General features: G+C 32.1%; 2 protein-coding genes across 3 annotated transcripts; one reads left to right on the top strand and one right to left on the bottom strand.

The window, feature by feature from the left end:
- Positions 1-9,740: 9,740 nt before the first annotated feature.
- Positions 9,741-14,385, bottom strand: LOC125847369 (uncharacterized). Its single transcript, XM_049527004.1, has 4 exons — positions 12,925-14,385; positions 12,789-12,819; positions 10,380-11,641; positions 9,741-10,208 (listed from the first exon to the last, which is right to left on the bottom strand). The coding sequence occupies exons 1-4, from the start codon at positions 14,383-14,385 to the stop codon at positions 9,741-9,743; spliced, it is 3,222 nt and encodes a 1,073-aa protein (XP_049382961.1).
- Positions 14,386-16,882: 2,497 nt separating this feature from the next.
- Positions 16,883-21,446, top strand: LOC125846577 (CBL-interacting serine/threonine-protein kinase 12-like). 2 transcript variants are annotated; one of them, XM_049526102.1, is made up of 2 exons: positions 16,883-18,674; positions 21,021-21,446. In XM_049526102.1, the coding sequence occupies exon 1, from the start codon at positions 17,219-17,221 to the stop codon at positions 18,653-18,655; it is 1,437 nt and encodes a 478-aa protein (XP_049382059.1). In that variant the 5' UTR covers positions 16,883-17,218; the 3' UTR covers positions 18,656-18,674; positions 21,021-21,446. The 2 variants fall into 2 exon arrangements, with proteins under 2 accessions (XP_049382059.1, XP_049382060.1); XM_049526103.1 differs by lacking the exon at positions 21,021-21,446 and adding an exon at positions 19,022-20,684.
- Positions 21,447-21,851: the final 405 nt, after the last annotated feature.

Genomic DNA, 21,851 nt, shown 5'->3' on the forward strand with positions numbered 1-21,851 from the left:
TCCACTTTTTGGACGACAGGGGCTCTAGTGTCTCAATAGTATAACGAAAGGTATTCATATACCATTTTTGAAAGTTCAGGGGTATATTTGTCCTTTTTCCCTTGTGCTTATGCTAATTCCAACTAAACAAACTTGAAAGAGAAAAAGATACAAGCCAATATTGTATTTGGATGGGAAAGGAAGATGTCATAAAGTGTTTGATATCAGGATCAATTCGGTGTGATCGCGTTGTTTTTTTTTTTTTTGTCATTTTACTCTTACATATCATTAAATTTAATTTAATTTTATCGTTTATCCCATAGTTTTTGTCAATAAGTTTTTTGGTGTGGGGTATTGTCCTCGAAGCTTGAAGGTATATACCTACTTTGATCATTTGTCTCAATTTATATAACTATTAGCCCGTCCTAGAAAAAAAATATATTTGTTTATTTGATTAATATTTAATGACACTATTAACATTTTAAATATATTGGGTTTTACTTATTTGACAAAAATTCCACAAAAGTATAATCTTTTTTAAAGGTAGGTTTGAAATATTGCAAAGTCTTTCAATATTTCTCAAATTACGTATCCACTCAAACTAATCACAAAAATTAAGGGAAAAATCACGCCCTATACACATTTAAGAGTCAATTTTACGGTTTTTAAACATACTTTCAAAAAATTCTTACTTATAACAGTTTATTTACGAGTTATGACATATAATTTAAAGTTAATTTTATTTAAAAATCAATTTCCATTTATTTAATAAATGATTAATCTATTTATGGTTTTTTATTATTAATTAATAATATGTAATTAAATTGATTTATGTTCCTTTTTTAAATCTGAAATTATCAGTTACATAGATATAGGGATTCACTTACAACATGTTTCCTTCTTTACCGTTACTACCTCCCATACGCCAATCCCACCCTCCTCCAAATTGCCCATACGCCAATCCCACCCTCCTCCAAATTGCCCATACGCCAATCCCACCCCCTCCCCCCATGCTCATCCAATTCTACACGCCATTAACACACTAGCCCACTTTTACCTTCATCTATCACATCTTTCTCACCACCAAACTACACCAACTTCACAATCCTCCATTCAATTTAGTTTTTTCAACAAAATCATGTCGAAGAAAATGGTTGTAACTCCTCAAAAGAGCCCTCTATTAGTCGAAGGAACTTATACGAATGAAGTTCATGCTCCATCTTTCAATATTTTGACTCAAACACCGTCGCCAAACATTGTTTGAAACTCCGGCTAGGGGTGGTTCATCTTTATTGAAAGATCAAAAACAGAAAGAAAAAAAAAAGACTCAAATAAAAGGGTGAGTCCGATAATTCGAAAGGAAAGAAGAGGAAGGGGAAAAGTGTTGAAACCCCTTCTGATTTTGATTCTGATTTTGTTACTGAATAAAAAAAGAAAAATGAAAAAAAATCAATGAATGTTGAAGTTGTGAAAATCAATGAATGTCTATCTTGCAGATGGTTTTGACGACTGAGCAACACTTAAAAAAGACAAAAAAAAATTGTTAGGGTAAGTATTATATTCAATTTATTTTCACATTATTAAAACTACTGTTTTTTCTTTAAAAATATCACATTATTCTTATATTATTTTCGAAATAGTTGTTTGGATGAAACATGTATGAAATCTGATTGATATGTGTATGATTCCGATTAAACAGTTGATTCTTGGATATTGTATGATTTGTGATATAATAGTGGTATACAAATTGTATGAATTGTGTTTTAACAGTAGTGTGATTGTCTATTAACTGTATATACAAAGAGTGAGGATGGAGCGATCAGTGAGAGTGAAGTTACTGGTACGGTTGCTAGCAAATTTGGTGGACCTCGCATAGCAAAAGAACATGTTCCGGATACCACCAATTATCCTACACCAAGACCACATATAAGAAATTTGAAATAGTTGATTGCACCTTCTACTTTTTTAGAATTACATGCTATTTTTTTTTTTACTTTTGGACAACTTTTTTGTGTTTAAGTATTTCATGATATATAATACCATATGTTTTCTTCCAATCAGATATCCATCTACATATGAATTACTGTTTAGCTATTATAATTTCAGGATACTAGTAATATACATACTTCATACCATTTGGATTCACTATTTTAAAATATCAGTGTGTATCCAAATTGTACAATTAATGGATGAAATGTGTGTGAAATTTGATTAATATGTGTATGACACTGAATTTAATGTTTGATGGTTGGATATTGTATTAATTGTGATATAATATTGGTATACAAATGATATGCATTGCGTGATTATATGAAATTGATTTATTGTTGGTATAATATGTGTGATATAAGCTGAAGTTCGTGTTGGAATGAAACTTGAATAAGATTGGTATAAAGTTTGTTATATATTTACACTATCTTATATATTAATCTGGAACACATTTTATTTCCAAGTATATTAAATCTGTATGAATAATTAATGAATCACGTATATGAAATCTGTACAAATATTTACACTATCTTATATATTAATCTGGAATAAATTTTATTTCCAAGTAAATGAAATCTGTATGAATAATTAATGAATCACGTATATGAAATCTGTACAAATATTTACACTATCTTATATATTAATCTGGAATAAATTTTATTTCCAAGTAAATGAAATCTGTATGAATAATTAATGAATCACGTCTATGAAATCTGGAATCTGAAATCGGAAACATGTACAAATATTTACACTATCTTATATATTAATTTGGAATAAATTTTATTTCCAAGTATATGAAATCGTAAAGAAATCTACATTAGCTTTCTTTTGATCTAAAAAAACCCACACACCAATATCATTGTGGATACTAACAGAGGGACATCTATCACTAACTATATATTTTATCTCTATATTGTGAATATTAGCATCTATCATTAGTTGCGATGTTATCGCACTTACTAGACCACTATAAAGACTAGAATACTCATATATAATCCCCTCCATCTGAAAACCAACATATTTCCCTGTTTCATTAAAAAAAAATAACAATTAGTCTTACATAATACAAAAAAAAAATAAAAAAATTATATACACTTATCATTATTTTTTCATACAAAAATCATTCAGACAGTAAACTACAAACAGATTTCATTAAAAAATAAAATTTCAGATTTCATACCCACTTAAATACAAATTTCATACATACAATCATCATTTATACCAAATTTATACATTTCTCATACCAAATAGTTCATTCCTTTCACACAAATTTATACATAATTGACAAAACTTATATAAACAATAACATTTCAAATTTCATACCAACTTAAAACATTTTTCATACAATTATTCAAAATTCTAAATAACTTTTTTTACTAACTAGTTAACACACTTTCATACCAACTTAAAACAACTGTCATACAATTCTTCAAAATTCTAAATAACTTTTTTTTCACATTAGTGAATACACTTTCATACCAAATTCATTACACTTATACTAACAAATTCATTCAAAACTATACATTTTAATTTATTTTTTCAGGAAAAAAAAAACAGTAATCAATATTATAATTTTGATCTACGTACCCAATCTACAACGATAAAAATAATTATATGTTATACATTTATACTCAAATCTTTCATATATTGCGGCAACTTCTCACGAAATCATTGTTTTGCTAGTATAAAAAATAACCAAAAAATAAAAAATATAGTGACATTAAACCCCTACCAAAAAACAGAAACTTACCAAGAAAATCACTAATATTACAGTTTCACAACAACTAATACGTATTATGAACAAAACGTATTGTTTATACCAAAAAACATATCACATTCAATATAGTGACGATGTACAAAAACAAAATCACAAAATGTGATTCGCAGTTTCATTTTTTTTTCTTCATTTCACTGAAATCCAAATACAAATAGTAAACAATTAAAAATACTAACCTGAAGGATCCCATCTACCGCCATGTTTAATTAATATTGATACGTAGTTGTCTATCACAAAAAATAGGATTTTTCAAACAACAAAAAAACTTCAATTAGTCACCAATGACAAAATTTCTGGAAGAAAATTGAAGAGAGAGAAACGTGGAAGAAAAATGGATAAAATCAGATTTTTGAATTAATTTTAACAAATTAGAGTGAATTAAGGAAACTAAATATTCTTAATTAGTTTGAGATTTCTTAATTCATGCTAATTAATAATTATCTTAAATTAGTTCAAATTTAATTGACACCTCTATTCCGTTTTTTTTTTTTCATTTTTTCCTTATTAATTACATATTATTAATTAATAATAAAAAACCATAAATAGATTAATCATTCATTAAATAAATGGAAATTGATTTTTAAAATAAGATTTTTGAATTAATTTTAACAAATTAGAGTGAATTAAGGAAACTGAATATTCTTAATTAGTTTGGATCCCTTGTTTCATGCTAATAATTAATTATCTACAATAAATTCAAATTAAATTACAGCCCACAATTTCAGTTTTTTACTTTATTATTTGTAATTCCGTTTTTTTTTTAATTTTCGTTTATCTTTTTATTTATTTTTTAAGTTTTTTCCAATTAATAAAAACATTTTTTTTTTTTTATCTTGTTATAACCTGAAATTTCTAATGCTATAGCTTGAAAGTCTAAATCTACTGTTATAGCTTGAAAATAGTACTATAATATATGTCATATATGAAATTTACACAAAATTAAGATGGAAGAAGACCTTGTTAAGTTCTACCATATATTTGCGCTATCTTCATTAGTAGCCCAGTAATGAATTATATTGGGCTTTTTTTTTTCAATCGTCCAAACTATTATTGAGCCATGGACATGAGTTTATCTGAGCGGTCTGCAAATAATCCTCTTGTAAATGATAGCCCATTTACAGCTATCAGTAGCCGAACGGTTCTAGTACAAAAGTTCATTGGGCCAGTCCATATACCAGCTCAATCATTTTCAGTCCAACCCATTTTATCCTGTTAAAATTGGACTGATATGCAATCCAAATTGACCTATGAAAAATCTCACCAAATATTTCAAAAAGATATCTTCTTTATTTGATATGTTATATGTAGTTATTATAAAGAGAAAAATAATTTTATTAGGTACTAAAATTTATTATATAAAAGAACAATCAAAGCAATAACAACTTACAGCTTGCTTGGATGGTTGTTACCCGTTGTATTGTATTGTATTGTTAGTTTAAATACAATGTTGTTTTGATTGTTACTTAAATTCTATTACATCTTATAGTATAAATCCATTGGGAGGTAACAACTAAAAAACTTATTTTACGTAATGAACAATTGTGTGATCGCATCGTTATCTTAATATTTTCTTCTCATTTTTATTTATTTATTATTTACTAGTTATATTTCATCTTTTACCCTATATTAGGTATATTTCCTTTTTCTTTTTTTTTGTTGTCTTTCCTTTTTTTTTTTTGCTTTGTTTTAAGACTTATGGGTTTGGGCCTTTGAGCTTCCCAGATTTTTAATTGGAAATTAAAAAAAAAAACTTTCAGATTTTAAAAAGAAAAACCCTATACTATGTATCGTACTTTTCTTATAGGTTTATTATTCAAATTATGATGTGTGACATTATGTAACGACGGAGAACGATACAAAATCTATCCAAACATTGTATTCATTAAAACAATACGGTACAACACAATACAATATAGCATGATACGATACATTATGAAACAATACGTAACACTCATCCAAACAAAGTGTTAGTAAGAATCAATGGGTTAGATCATGAGCTCTTTTTAGAATAAATTAACTTTTGAATGAGTTATTTATTAACTTAATCCATTTTAACCTGTCCAAATTTGACACCTCCTAGTCCTTAAGTATGAGTAGGTTTAGATTCTATTATTAGGATGGGCTTGCTTGTAAATCACCCATAACTCACAAGTCACAATCAGTTCTTAGTTGAAAGTAAAGAGTTTTAAGTTAAGCTCTTATTTAATTCATAAGTAAATGGCCCAAAACGTAAATGACTTTGAGAAGTAAAGCAGATCATAATGGTGTATGGTTAAATGAGAAGAAAAGGAGCCTGTATTAATTGTGTGGTTCTGAAGTATAAAAAATAAGAAAAAACTTATCCGCACGGAGTGTATACACCAAACTAATGCAATTTCTATTATTATGTGATTTAATGAAGTAAAACACATGATAATTAATTAAGATTTAGTAAAATGAACTATAAATTTAAACACATGATATGCATGTATTGGATTGGTGTATACACCCGATGTGGATAAGTTTTACCCTAAAAAATATCTCTTTTTTTTCTTCAAAATAAGTGTCAATTTTAGCGAAGTTTGTGTGTTGCAAGATAAGTGTCGCATTTGAAATTTAAGATGAAAATTAGTATGTTTTTTAAATTATATCCTTATACTCCATCTTTTTAATAGTTTTTTTTTTTAAAGTCGTTTATTAAAGAGGGACACTTTAATAAATTACACATTATATATTTTTTTAATTTTATTAATTACTCAACGGTCTTTATTTGATTCTCTAGATAATTAATTCCTCAATTGTCCTTCTTTAATATATAGTTCCTTTATGTATAATAAGGGATAGCAAAACTTGTACGTATGCAATGGTGGGGGTGGTGCCGGGGATTAAGTCCGGAACGTGGACGGTGGTATTAATATAATCATATATATTGACCAACATTTATAATTAGCACCTATATACATTAAATACACCCAAATTCATCAAAAAGATTCTCAATTTTATTTGCACCATTTTATGATTATATTTTCTTAATTGATAATGTGTGGTTACTGATAAGTTTAGTTATTAGTAATCACACATTATTGATTAAAAATAAAACCATAACATAGTGCAAAATAAGACTTGAAGTATGACTCTAAAGCAGGTTAAAAGAATATTAGGAGGAAATCAAATCCTGCTAGTATATGAAAATCAATTCTCCATAACCTTGGTTGTTTAAAGAAAATCATATTAACAAAGTTATTTAGTCATGATTTACTTCAAAGTAGTTTTACTAATTGTACTATTAGATCAGGAGAAAAAAAAAAGAGACTTAGAAGAGTACCGTAGTGGCGAAGTCAGAAATTTCGTTAAGAATATCTAAGATTTAATATATATATATATATATATATGAAAAATAATTTTTGACCTATATATATCATACAATTTTCTATATACATAATGTAATTTTTCAATGAATGATGTCCAATTGGCCATCCTGTACTATATATGGCTACGACTATGCCATGGGACATGACATTTAGGAACTCGTTTAAACTTTAATTTAGATATGTTTAGTGTCCTTCTCCGTCTAATAAATTTTACGCAACATAAATTCAAATTAATTAAATTCATAAATTCAATATATTATATAAAAACACCTTCTCTAGACATAAATTCCTTTTAAGAAACAAATGTCTACGGAAGCAACAACTTAACATCTTTTGGCTACTTTTACGCGTTCATTTTACATGACAAACACAATTAGCTGTTTCTTATAATTTACACAATGTCTAATGTAAACATGACTATTTGTCGTACAAGTGGTTGTAAGATCATTTTTTCTGAATTTGATAGTTGTAACTCTTTACATACTATTTTATTAGAGATTTTCATATTTTTTTATACATAAAACATCTTTTTCTTATATTTAATTAGTAAGTGGTTATAGGAGATCGTTTCTACGAAAACTTTGTTATCAGTTGTCATAAGAAATCAATTTAATACACAGCAGTTGAGGTTCATACGTAAACATAAATGAATGGATGTGACACCTTTGCACGTAGGTGACCTAAAAATTTAAACCGACAATTGATAAATGAGATTACGAAATGAACTTTGATGTAGAAATTTATTTATTTATTTCTACCGGCATATTAACTAGTAATATTTATTCTTGTCATTTTATTAATCAAGTCATCATACGAATACGAATGAAAAACGCTTATATTTATTCCCGCTAAAAATAATTTTTACTACATGACTCCATTTTCATACTTATAAATATTTATCTAGAGTGTGTGCGTATATATATATATAATTATTGTGAGACAATATTTTTACTTATTTATTCACTTATTTTTCATAAAAATGGAAAACGTTCTCTCCATACCTAACACCGTACCCTTTGTAATCGTTGGAAGTGTTATATATATATATATATATATATATATATAATTATTGTGAGACAATATTTTTACTTATTTATTCACTTATTTTTCATAAAAATGGAAAACGTTCTCTCCATACCTAACACCGTACCCTTTGTAATCGTTGGAAGTGTTGCAATAATATAGTGTTTCCAAAGCATACGTATCTATAAATCCCAAACCGACCATAAGTTGACTTTGCTACTTTTAATTTATCTATCCATAATAAATTATAAGAAGTGTGCAATATATATACGTTGATGACTTTGGTTTCCTTAATATTTTAATTTTATTAAGACATTGAAGTCCATGATCAGTGATAATAGTCCACCATGGGAAAGTGAAATCTAAAGGATTAAAAAGAAAATTAGAAGTTTTGTTATTTCTGAATTAGGAAAAGGTGATATTATATTTCAATAATTTCAATTTTTCGTATGATATGTTTAATATCATATGATTAAAAAATATTTTAGTACATTATATATATATATATATATATATATATCATAAGATTCATAAAAAGAATTTTGTTTAAACTTGGTGTCAAGTCATTATCAGAAAAACAAATTGAAACGAAATGAATTTTATTTTAATGACTTTCCGTTTTTATTGAAGTTTCTTCTTTTTGCACCAAATCTAATTTTCTCAGACTTAGTTAGTGTTTGGCCCAAATTTTCAAATATTCTTGGCAACTTATTTTTGGGTGAAGTTTCATCATGCGTTTGGTCATAAATTTTGAAAAAAATATTTGACTATTTAAAAAAATGATTTATACCCATAAGTTCTAAAAATTATTAAAAATACCTTTAAGTTTGTATTGTCATTTTTATAATGAACATGTTCCATTAAAAAATAATCTTATTATATAATTGATGACAATCAACAATAACAAAATAACAATATGGACAAGACCAATACATTAATCGCATACTCAAGCTTGTCACTGATTTAGGATGAATTATAACCCATTAAAAATAAATTGTTCTTTTTGGCCACGTTCTGTATAGATAGCAAAGGAGAATAGTTAGTAGTTATTAATGGAATAATTTGATCGATAAATATAAATTAGAATTAATAAATGATGAATATTTTTTATAAAATATAAAAGTTGGGGTATATGTATGCTTTTAATTATTTTTCAGATGATTACTACACTATACTTATTAAGATTAGAGAAAAAGAAAAGTCTACATCTTGATGAGAACATTTTACTTTTCCTTGAGATATTTATGTTTTCATACAAAACAAAAAGAAAAAGAATGAGGACCAGAAAGTTAGCAAACATATCTTACCTAAATCTATAAAAAAAAAGTAGAGATGAGATGTCAAAATTTCAGGGAAGAAATTGTTAATAATGGAGATTTAGTGAATCAGGAAACTCCATTAATGGAGAATATTTGGAACTTGAAGTAAGAGAGAAGAGATGGTTTGTGAAATTTCCAATTCTGATTGATTCTTACTGACTGTACACATCAATATTTATACAGAATACAAAAAGGAAGAGTAAAATATCTAAAACTCTAACTAACTATTAACTAACATGACAGCTGTACATAATAACAAATTCGGTTAACTAACTGACTATACTTTAATCTCAATACCCCCCCTCAAGTTGGAGGCGGAATAGACATAGCCAACTTGTCCAATAAAGTGCAGTGCTTGATGCCAGTGAGGGCCTTCGTGAGTATGTCTGCTAACTGAGCAGCAGTGCCAATATGATGCAATGTTATAAGGCCTTCTTGAAGCTTGGTTCTTACAAAATGGCAATCCACTTCAATGTGCTTGGTGCGCTCATGGAAGACGGGGTTCTTGGCAATATGAATAGCTGCTTGGCTATCACAGTGAACATGAAAGGGGCCAAGGCTAGGTATAGTCAATTTCTCAAATAGCCTTTGCAACCAGACCAATTCTCCTACAACTTTCCTTAAGGACCTGTATTCTGCTAATTGTTTCTTGCTTCTTGGACTTCCAACTAATAGGACTATCACCCAACAACACATTGTAACCAGTGACAGACTTTCGCGAATCAGGGCAGGCAGCCCAATCAGAATCACAATAGGCAGATACCCTGAAATCTGCAGATGAGGACATGAAAACTCCTAGAGTAGGATCCTTCTTGAGGTAGCGAAGCATGTGAAAAGCAGCACGTAAATGAGGCTCTCTGGGATCCTGCATATACTGGCTAAGGAATTGCACACCATAAGCCAAATCAAGTCTAGTGTTAGTAAGAAATTGAGTTTGCCAACCAGTTTTCTGTATTGAGTGGGGTCATCTAGTGCCTTTCCCTCATGTGCTCGCAGCTTAACATTAGGATCAAGGGGAGAAGACAAGGGAGTGGAGTGATCACAACTGAATTCTTTGAGGAGATCCTGTACAAACTTCCTCTGGGAAATAAGAATCCCATCATCCTTGTATAAAATTTCCAAACCCAAAAAATAGTGTAATCTGCCTAGGTCTTTGATCTTAAACTGATGATGAAGGAACTTCTTGAGCTCAGTTATCTCATCAATATCTGTTCCTGTGAGCAAAATATCATCAACATACACACCAAGAAACACAGTAGATGTGCCTTTTTTTCTGTAAAATAGGGAGTAGTCATGGAGAGAATGAGTGTACCCTCTTGTGTTTAAAGCTTCAGTTAGTTTTTCATACCACTGTCTACTAGCTTGTTTCAAACCATACAGTGACTTGTTGAGTTTACAGACCATGCCTGTGGTAGGAACAGACAAACCAGGAGGTATATCCATGTACACTTCTTCATGCAAATCTCCATGGAGAAAGGCATTATTAACATCAAGTTGATATATATTCCATTGTTTCTTTGCTGCAGTGGCAATGAGTGTCCTTACAATTGTCATTTTAACAACAGGTGAGAAAATTTCTGTGTAATCTATACCATGATGTTGAGTATATCCTTTCACTACCAATCTGGCCTTATATCTCTCTACACTCCCATCTTCCTTGTGTTTGATTTGGTAAACCCACTTACACCCAATGGCCTTCTTATCAATTGGTAAGGTTGTGAGGGTCCATGTATTGTTGTCATGTAATGCATTGAATTCCTGTGTCATAGCTGTTTGCCAAGCAGGGTCTGTAGTTGCCTCATCATATGAACTAGGCTCACAATCATGAGAAACATTCATTACAAGAGACTGACTTTCAGGATTTAGAGCAGCAGGTGATATGTGGTAGTTAAGGGAAAAATGAGCATTGAGGGATGTAGGAGGTTGGGAGGAAATAACTAGATGTGTTCGATGGACATAATCAGACAAGTAAGGAGGTACTTTATGTATCCTATGAGACCTTCTAAGGGCAGGTCTTGTAGGGTGGCAAATAGGTATGGAAGTATGAGGTAGAGTGGATGACATGGTGGGATTAGAAGGACCAATTGGAGAAGTAGTTGGAGTAGAAAGTGTTGGTGACAGAGGTTGATTAGTGTTGTTTACAGGACCTGGATCACTTTCTACAGGTGTGGAGGGATGGTGGTAATAAGAGTAATCAGATGATCCTACAGAATGGAAAGGAGATGCAGAAAAATGAGTGGGATCATTGGTCATAGCAAAAGGAAAAATTGTCTCATGAAAGATAACATCCCTGGAGATATGAATTTTCTTAGTGGTTAGATTTAGCACTTTGTATCCCTTTGTACATGAAGGATATCCAATAAAGATATGGGGAACAGCTTTGGGACCAAACTTGGTTCTGTGGACTTTGGGTATAGTGGGGTAACAAAGGCAGCCAAAACTCCTCAAGTTAGAGTACACAGGCTTGTGTTGATGCAAAACTTCGTAAGGACATTTATTGATGAGAGAGGTGGAAGGTAGTCTGTTTATCAGGTGTGTTGCAGTTAATATGCATTCACCCCCGTACTTCATTGGGAGTTTTGATTGAAAAAGGAGGGCTCTTGCTGTTTCAAGGATATATTTGTGTTTTCTTTCCACCACCCCATTTTGTTGGGGTGTGTATGGGCAGGATTTTTTGGTGAAGAATTCCTTTAGTCTGGAAAAACATGATGGACTCATTATTGGTGAACTCAAGGCCATTATCTGATCTGATTACTTTGACACTGGTGCTGAATTGGTTTTCAACCATGATGACAAAGGCTTTAATAACATGCAAAACATTGCTTTTACAGTTGAGAAGATGTGTCCAGGTGGATTTACTAAAGTCATCTACCATGGTAATGAAATATTTGAAATTATCATGGGTGGCTGTGTGGTAAGGACCCCATAAATCAACATGTACCAGCTCAAAAATGCTAGTACTGTTATGAGACCTGGTAGGGAAGGGTAATTTTGATTGTCTTGCCATAGGGCAAATGGGGCAAAAAAATGGTTGTTTAGGTGAGAATTTTACAGGTATAGAGGATATGTCTTTCATTTTTACAAAGGGAACATGTCCTAATCTATAGTGCCATAACAGGTCTGTGTTATTAACAGGGAAAGAACTAGAAGTTTTATCAACAACATTGTCTTTATTATTGATAGACATAGAATTCATTACAGCAGAATAAGAAGGACAGGAAGAAGAAATACACTTGTACTGTATTTTAGAGCTAGGAAAGGAAATACAAGAAACATGTTGTTTTGGATGACTAGAGTTGTTCTGTTGTAAGCAATCTGAGCAAAGGAAGTATAGACCATCATGTGCTTTACCAATCTCCAGAGGCCTCTTCAGTGAAGGGGCCTGCAGTAGACAAGAAGTATTAGAGAAAGAAACAGTACATTTTAGATTGTCAGCTAGAGTATTTATGGAAATTAAGTTGAATTTAAAAGAAGGAGCATAAAGTACTTTGTACAAAGTGATCTCGGAAGTTAGACACACACTACCTATCTCTGTAATCTTAACTCTATATCCATTAGGTAGTCTGACCAAGAGAGGATAGGGTAAGGTTATCAGGTTCACAAGGAGATTTCTGTCAAAAGTCATATGGTGAGAGGCACCTGAGTCTAATATCCATAGATCAGTTCTTGTTTTGAAGCATTCACAAGAAAGTTTGTCAAAGTCAATGGAAGTAGAACAAGTAAGAGTACCTGCAAAGTTCACAGCTCCACTTGTCATGTGCATAGCATTTTGATCCTCCATGGGGCTGAATTCTTTGAATTGTTGCCGCAAATGAGCAACCTGTTCATACTGCTCTCTGGTGAGGTTGATGTTGTTGTTTCCTTGGTCATTGAAATGAGACTCTGAGGATCCATCCTGATTTCCAGGGATATCACAAGACAAACTGACAGAATTAGCTGCTATACCCTTACCCTTGTTATTCCTATGACTTGAGTTCTGGTTGTTGTATCTTTGGTTTTGGTGTTGTGGATCATGATTAGTAGGTCTGGGATTGTTGGTAGTTAGACCAGGAGGATATCCATGTAACTTGTAACACTTAACCCTGGTATGACCCGGCCTTCTGCAGTAATCACAGTAAGGTCTACCCCTAGGTGCATTGTTGGTGATGTTGGAAGAAGAGTAGTTTGTTGTAAAATTCCTTCCTCCTGATGAATTTGAGGAACTTGAGGACCCAGCAACTAATGAACTTCCTTCAACAAACAATTGATTATTTGGCTTGAACTCTCTTTGTTTTTCTTCTTGAACCAACAATGCAAAGGCTTGTGCCATAGAAGGCAATGGGTTCATCATTAAAATACTACCCCTGATTATGGTATAGACTTCATTTAACCCCATAAGAAACTGAATTAGGCGCCTATCCTGCTCTGCCTTTTGAAGATTAGTTTTAGCTCCACAAATACAAACACAATTGCACTGACTGGTAATGCATAAACTGTTAAGTTCTTCCCAGAGTTTCTTCATTCTAGTGTAGTATGTGGTGATATCGAGAATACCTTGACTAAGATCGTTGATCTCTTTCTGAGTTTGGTACAGCTGTGCTCCATTTGTTTGATCGTAGCGATCTTCTAGCTCTGTCCATAATTCCAAAGCATCACCCACATATTCGACACTATCCGCAACTTCTCTACCCAGTGAATTAAGAATCCACGACGTGACCATATCGTCGCATCTCACCCATTGGCGATAAGTTGGATCAGTTTTAGGTGGGCGTTTGCATTCACCGTTGATGAAAATCAATTTGTTTTTCACAGACAAAGATTTGAGGACACTTCTTCGCCAGGAATGAAAACCAGTTCCATCAAAAGGGACAGGTACAAGTACCACACCAGGACTATCAGATGGATGAATGTAGAGGTGACTGTTTGTATCAATTCCAGTAGACGATCCCTCATTCGTGAGTTCCACCATGATGAAGTAGTTATCAAAGAGAAAAAAAATACCAGTTGAAAAGAGAAGAGAATTAGATCGATAAGAGAAATAGATCTGGAATTGAAGATCTTGAAATCGATGACGCAAACACAACTAAGAAGAAGTGTGAAGAGAAGGAACAGAACGTCCAGGCTTTGATACCATGTTAATAATGGAGATTTAGTGAATCAGGAAACTCCATTAATGGAGAATATCTGGAACTTGAAGTAAGAGAGAAGAGATGGTTTGTGAAATTTCCAATTCTGATTGATTCTTACTGACTGTACACATCAATATTTATACAGAATACAAAAAGGAAGAGTAAAATATCTAAAACTCTAACTAACTATTAACTAACATGACAGCTGTACATAATAACAAATTCGGTTAACTAACTGACTATACTTTAATCTCAATAGAAATAGATGTGACACGAATTCAAGATAAGATATTACGATATTGCAGTCTAAAATGATATTTTTAGTCTACATATCTGGCTTAGGTTGGTACATATTTAATTCTGAGTTTATGTATCACTATAATAGATATATCGATAATTTTGGTAAATGTAAGTTGAAGAATATCAATGATTCAACTCGGCAAAACTCATTCTTTATTTCCTAAAATGAAAACAAAGCAATTGTAGATAATGCGTGTAATATCAATTTGGACTTTGGTGAGATGGTTGAAATCTCTTCAATTGGACGTACCACTATTAAAATGAATCATATATCATGTGCAAATTCCTAATTAATCGAATTTTAATATGAATATCGAATAAAAATAATAGTAAAAAATTGTATGTGTAGTGTATTAAATGTGCTACACACAAACTCTCCATAGACAAATGCTAATTCTATTTAATTTTCTCATTTTTTCACTCAATTTCAACAATAGCATGTTTCAATTAGACTTAAGAAAATGAAGATACACAATCCACAAAATCACGTTAATCATGAAAGGTATTTTTTTTTTTTGGTGTAAAATAAAATTCATGTTTATAAAGTTGAAAATACTTGATCTGATAGTATTTGATTGAAATTGTGATAAATGATTAGTATTTAAAGTTAAAAAGGAGTTGACCACATGAAGTTTCACCTCATTGTTGAGGCTTTAATTGACTTTTTTAAAAAATAAAAATAAAAATACAACAATTCAAGAAAGAGAGTATTCAAATTAGAGTTCGGCATTAAAACAAATTTTTTTTTGAACCCTAAACACCAAAAGGAACCCTCCCTAAAAACACACACCAAAATGGACAGTTTATCAATTTATGGGCGAACTACCATTACTATCTTGTGATGCAAATACAAGAAAATTTAGTATTTATAAATATTATTCATACCCCCCAAAAAAAACCTCAATGGCTCAATAATTCACCATTATCTCGTGATCGTACAAATCTTAGTGGCTGTAAAGCCTTCAATAATACGAAGAAAACTCCTTTTTACGAAAAAGAACAGGAAAAAAAGAAGAGTTTTTTTTGTATATTGCTTTAGTTTGGCTTCTAATTATGAAACATAACTATAATTCTTATATTTATGAGATATAGCGACTGTTTATATTGTCACACTCACATTAATAGTAAAATATATTTTGTGTAATTTATTTTTTCTTGTGTGATTTATGGATTAATATACCCAAGTGAAGTTTATCATGTGTATAGCAAATATATTATATTCGCACATATAATATCCATATGGATAAAATCCTATACTATTTTAATTTTTAAAAAATATATATTACCGTTATTTCGGGTAAATATTAGGTGTTAGTTTGTTGTGTTACCTAATTTTTCTAAAAAAATTTGAAATTTGACCCAAAAATAGGATATTCCATCGAGAAATTTCCTTCAAAGAACAACACACACCATACATCTTCAAAACCAATTAAATCCATCCACGTAAAAAACAATCACATGTATATCACGTGACTCTAACATCATTCTTTTCTTATTTATTTATTGTTTTAAAAAAGAAAAGAAAAAGAGTAACATATATATAAAACCTTTTTATTTTTTTCACATATAAAACAGAGTAGTATTGAAACATTTTTAAACTTGACGCATTAGTTTCTTTCTTCAACCATTTGACAATTTTAAAGATATTTTTTATTTGATTAATTAAATTTAGATACATTTCAATATGTCATATGACATATCAAGTGTTTTCAAACTCTTAAAAAAAAGTGAAGATAAGTGTTGAGCTCTCCTAATTTGATAAAAATTAGAGTTTATTTCATTTATATTATAAAATTGAAACAATAATTCAAGGATAAAACTGATAATCGCAAATTAGGAAATGTTTTCAATATTTCTATATAAAACCCTTTTTCAATTTTGACAATTAACTTGCGTATTTTTCCAGCTGTGGATTCCCCCACAAAGTTATATATATATAAATCCTCTTTATACGCATCACCCGCACCCTCCGTTAACCCTACACCACTCAAATATATAGATATTGAGTATACATACAGGGTACAGCTCTGTATACAATCATTTTCCTTGGAACCGAAAAATAGCTCAATAACATCAACATCTCCAACTACACGACAGCCCACCATTTCAATGGCAATTTCTCCTCAAAAAAACCATTATTTAGGCTGACTGTCAACTAATCCTATTGATCTTTTTGGCCTTCCCTTTCCCCCTTTTTTCGCAAATCTTCAAACGACCCTTTCGATATTTTACCCCTTTTTTGCAAATTTTGAATTACCCATCTGATATTTTGGCTTTTTGATCGCAATTTGGAAGCACCCTTTTGATAAAGTTTGGTTCTTTTAGGAAAAAAATTCAACTATACATATTTTTTGTTAAAAGTTTGCAGAATCCATGGCCGGCATTGCTACCGCCGGCGACACCAGCACCAGTACCAGCAGCAACCTAGCGCCGACGAGGAGTTTGAGCAAGAAGGAAAATCAGGGGCTTCTGTTGGGCAGGTATGAAATTGGGAAATTACTAGGGCATGGTACTTTTGCTAAGGTGTACCATGCTAGAAATGTGAAGACGAATGAGAGCGTAGCGATTAAGGTGATTGATAAAGAAAAGATCTTGAAAGTGGGTCTTATTGATCACATAAAACGTGAGATCTCAATTCTCAAGAGAGTTAGGCATCCAAATATAGTTGAATTGTACGAAGTTATGGCTACAAAAGCCAAAATCTTCTTTGTCATGGAGTATGTCAAAGGCGGTGAGCTCTTCAATAAGGTTGCCAAAGGCAGGCTTAAGGAAGAAGTTGCTCGGAAATATTTCCAGCAGTTAATCTCTGCTGTCGCTTTTTGTCATGCCCGGGGTGTTTACCATAGGGACCTAAAGCCAGAAAATATACTGTTAGATGAAGATGGGAATGTCAAGGTTTCTGATTTTGGCCTTAGTGCCATTTCAGAGCAGATAAAGCAAGATGGGCTCTTTCATACTTTCTGTGGCACTCCGGCTTATGTGGCGCCGGAGGTGTTAGGAAGAAAGGGTTATGATGCAGCCAAAGTAGACATTTGGTCATGTGGGGTGATACTCTTTGTGCTAATGGCAGGGTATTTACCATTTCATGATCAGAATATTATGGCTATGTACAAGAAGATTTATAGGGGTGAATTTAGATGTCCCAGGTGGTTTTCACCTGAATTAACTCGGTTTTTAAAGCACCTTCTTGATATTAATCCCGAAACCAGGATTACTGTTCAGGAGATTATGAATAATAGGTGGTTCAAGAAGGGTTTTAAACATGTTAAATTTTATATTGAGGATGATAAGTTGTGTAGTATAAATGATGATGAGTATGGTGGGATTGATTATTCGTCTGATAGATCAGAGTCTGAGTCTGAAATAGAGATCAGAAGGAGGTCAGCTACTTTGCCTAGGCCAGCTAGCTTGAATGCATTTGATATTATTTCATTTTCCCGTGGCTTTGATTTATCCGGTTTGTTTGAGGAGGGAGGAGATGGGGCAAGGTTTGTATCCGGGGCTCCTGTGCCCAAGATCATAAATAAGTTGGAGGAAATTGCTAAAGTTGTGAGCTTTGCAGTAAGGAAGAAGGATTGTAAAGTGAGTATGGAGGGGTCTAAGGAAGGTGCAAAGGGGCCGTTGACAGTTGCAGCTGAGATATTTGAGTTGACGCCATCGTTGAGAGTTGTTGAAGTGAAGAAGAAAGGAGGAGACAGCTTGGAGTATGAGGAGTTTTACAACAGGGAATTGAAGCCAGGATTACAGAATTTAGCACATGAAGTTGGATACCCTGTTGATTCATCATATTTGCCATCAGATACTGAATAAAGAGATAGAAGGGGAAAGGGTAAGCTCTTTTCTCCTTCCTTTTTATATCGTTAGGTGCATTTGTATAGTTAGCACTTTGTATTCTTTGCACTTTTGCATCTGTTTTTAGCTCATGTTCGAAGCTTATCAGATCTTGTAATTTCTGTTCTTGTTGTGGGATGTTGTATAAACTTATCTAAGAAATAAACACATCAGTGTCTCGAAACTGACCCGCTTTTCATTTTCTTTTATTTTCTGTTTCTAGTAATATTCTGACTCTCACTAAAGAATTTGGCACGCTATTCCTATGAGCAAATGCTTGGCTGTAGTAGTCTGCAGCTTGTGGAAGTGCGATGTTATAGATTGAGCTTCTCAACTTCTTTGTAGGAAGCGCTGTATTACAAATTGAGCTTCTCAATCTTGTAAGGTCAGTTAATAAGGAGCAATTTTGCTAATAACATCTGCATCATAATTTTTTATTAACTACTCATGGGGTTGAGCCACGGTAAGTTTTTGATGCTTGCATTAGGATAAGGCATAAGCTGCTTACATTGTGGCCCTTCCTCAAACTTTATGTGAATGCAGGATGCTTCGTGCACTGGACCATGCTTTTTTATTAACTACTCAAAAGTTGTGCGATCCTTCCCCCAGCACATATGGTCTTCACAATATAATGAGAAAATAAAGAGAGTTTTAAGTTTTTTTTTCTTTTTTGGGTTGTCGTGTCTGGATTGGTCTGATAGAAATGGGAATCATTCATGAACTGTAATCTGCTTCTTCTCGTAAGAGTATTGCCAAGTTGATCAAGGCCAGTAGAACCTTGATGATTGGAATTTGGATCAAGGCTCTTATAGATTTTCTTGAGGATGTTACCTGCCAAGCTTAATCTGACAAACCTTACTGGATGATTAATGCTTGTCATTAACTGTTCTCTTATTTTGCCTGCTAGTTTTATTGGTCAATCTGGAGTTTCCCTTTGAGTTTGTTATATTTGCATTAGTAAATCTTCTTCAATGAAAAAGGTATCAGAAGAACCTTTTTTTTTATCGTTACAAAAGTACAAACTAGCCTGGAAATTAAATGGCCGTCTTTAACCTTTGTTGGGTTTAGGTACGTCTGAGCGCAGGGGGCAACTAAGGGGAAAACATTTAAGTGAGGTTTGCCCAGATAGGTTTTATTTGTGTGAGTGCTTTTGGGCACAGTACCTGTGAAGACGATTGTTGTAGATTTATGAAAACCAGCTCTTTGATTACCCTTGGTCGGTGATGAAACTGGTATATATGGTGCTTAAATAATTTTCCTTGATCTTTTTCATACCTTGCAGCCTAGATTTTTTAGCAAGACCTGAAGCGAAAGATTTGCTTCTTTTGATATTTCACATTGCCTTTTGCTTTTCCCCAATAGATGGGAAATGCTTTAATGCTGAATGATGTTGGAGCAACATAGCTCTAAGTGAATAAACTCATAGGAGTATTCTTTCAATTTGACTAGCATGTTCGAACTTTTTGAGGCACCTTCAGGGTGATGTGGTAATAAAATTCATTTTTACCTTAAAAAGAAAAAAAAAAGGTGGTTTTTGATGGTCTCTCATTAATGATAGTTCTATTGTTTCACCAGTAGGGGATTGATTATCGTTTGATAGGAATATGATGCAAGATCCTGGATCTAAGGGCATATCTTTGTCACTTCTTATGTTTACTTCTTGCATATGCTGTATTCTGTTATGCTGTGTCATAGTGGTCTTCTGTCCTTATTATGTTAAAAATGAGCATCCTGATGGTTGTTTTAAAGTTAGTGAAGGGCTCGTCCTTATTCGTTCTTTCCCTTTTTATATTATTTTCTTGGTACTGCCATTTGAACATTGTTGACCAACCTTTCTCATATAAAAGAATATTGTTTTCTTATTATGGCCAGTTCATTCATCACTATGATGCTGGTGTGATTAATTAAATATTTAGTAGTGGTTGGTACTGAAAGATGTGATTGCTCAATTTGTATTCTGCAACTGATTCCCTGAATTTGGCCACTTATGAATTCTTTATATAATCTATAATTGACCTATTACCAATTAATTGATGACTCATCTATTTCTGTACTACTTTGAATAAGCACTTCCGCTTTGATGGTCTAATGTTTATGTTCTGCCTTAGCTAAGCACATTGGTTTCTAATTGCTAGACCTCTCTTTAGTCTTTATGTTTATGTTTGATCTCTCTTTATGTTCTTTCGCGTCTTCACTTAGTGCTAGATCTGTGTGATTGCATTGACCAGCAGGTTCTAATGATTTGGTATTAAATAAACAAAACTAGTCAGGCATTCATACTCTTCATTAATTATTCAGAAAATGCAGTTCAATAATACTTTTCTGTTTGTTCCCTGTCTGGTAGGTAACTGTGGACTTCCTAGGGACAGGTGGAGGCTGCTTGCACTCGAACGGGGACTTCCTGAATACCAAAATGCAGAAACACATGCCAAGCTAGTGAAACCCTTGACCTAGCACTATGTCATGAGTTGATGTTCGCGATCGAGATTTCACCACTTCAATTCTGGCCAGTGAAAAACGTGGTTCGTACTCTAATTGTATATTAGTAGTCCCATCAACAAGGCCATACAGTTCGCGTTAGTTAGTTGATGTAGTACTTATTCAGAGAAATTTGATACCAAAGCCCAGATTTAAATTTTTAAAAAATAAAAATCTTTGTAATAATGTTTTTGGGCCATAGAAAGAGGAGAAGAATAAATCTGGACCACTGTCTAGTGAATGATTGAAATTTGAAAGCTTTGTTTATTGTCGTTAGACGGCAGTTTCACTAGCTGTTGCTATCAAACTTTTGTCCTCTTACGAGACTTGTTAGATTAAAAGAATCTATTTCTGGTCTATTTATTTTATTTTGTGGGGGCTATTCGCATCTAGTTTTATTATATGCGAATCTTATGGAGCACCGTGCAATTCTTTACTAATTTAGAAATTGTAAACTAGAGATAAAAGGGTGGAAAATTATTTTCTTCAGGTAGTTTGATAGCTGATTTGGATATGAGTCATGCTCACTTACGCAGATATTAAATCATGCACAAGTAATACATGTTCGATAGTTCTACGGGAGAAAAGTTGTTCATGATATGAAATAATGTGTATATATATCATTTGGTTTTCACTATAAAATTTTGTATTTAAAATTACATTTTTCATTGTCCATATGCTTTATACTACATTATTT

The sequence above is a fragment of the Solanum stenotomum genome, chromosome 12 (assembly GCF_019186545.1).
Source record: "Solanum stenotomum isolate F172 chromosome 12, ASM1918654v1, whole genome shotgun sequence".
NCBI lineage: Eukaryota > Viridiplantae > Streptophyta > Magnoliopsida > Solanales > Solanaceae > Solanum > Solanum stenotomum.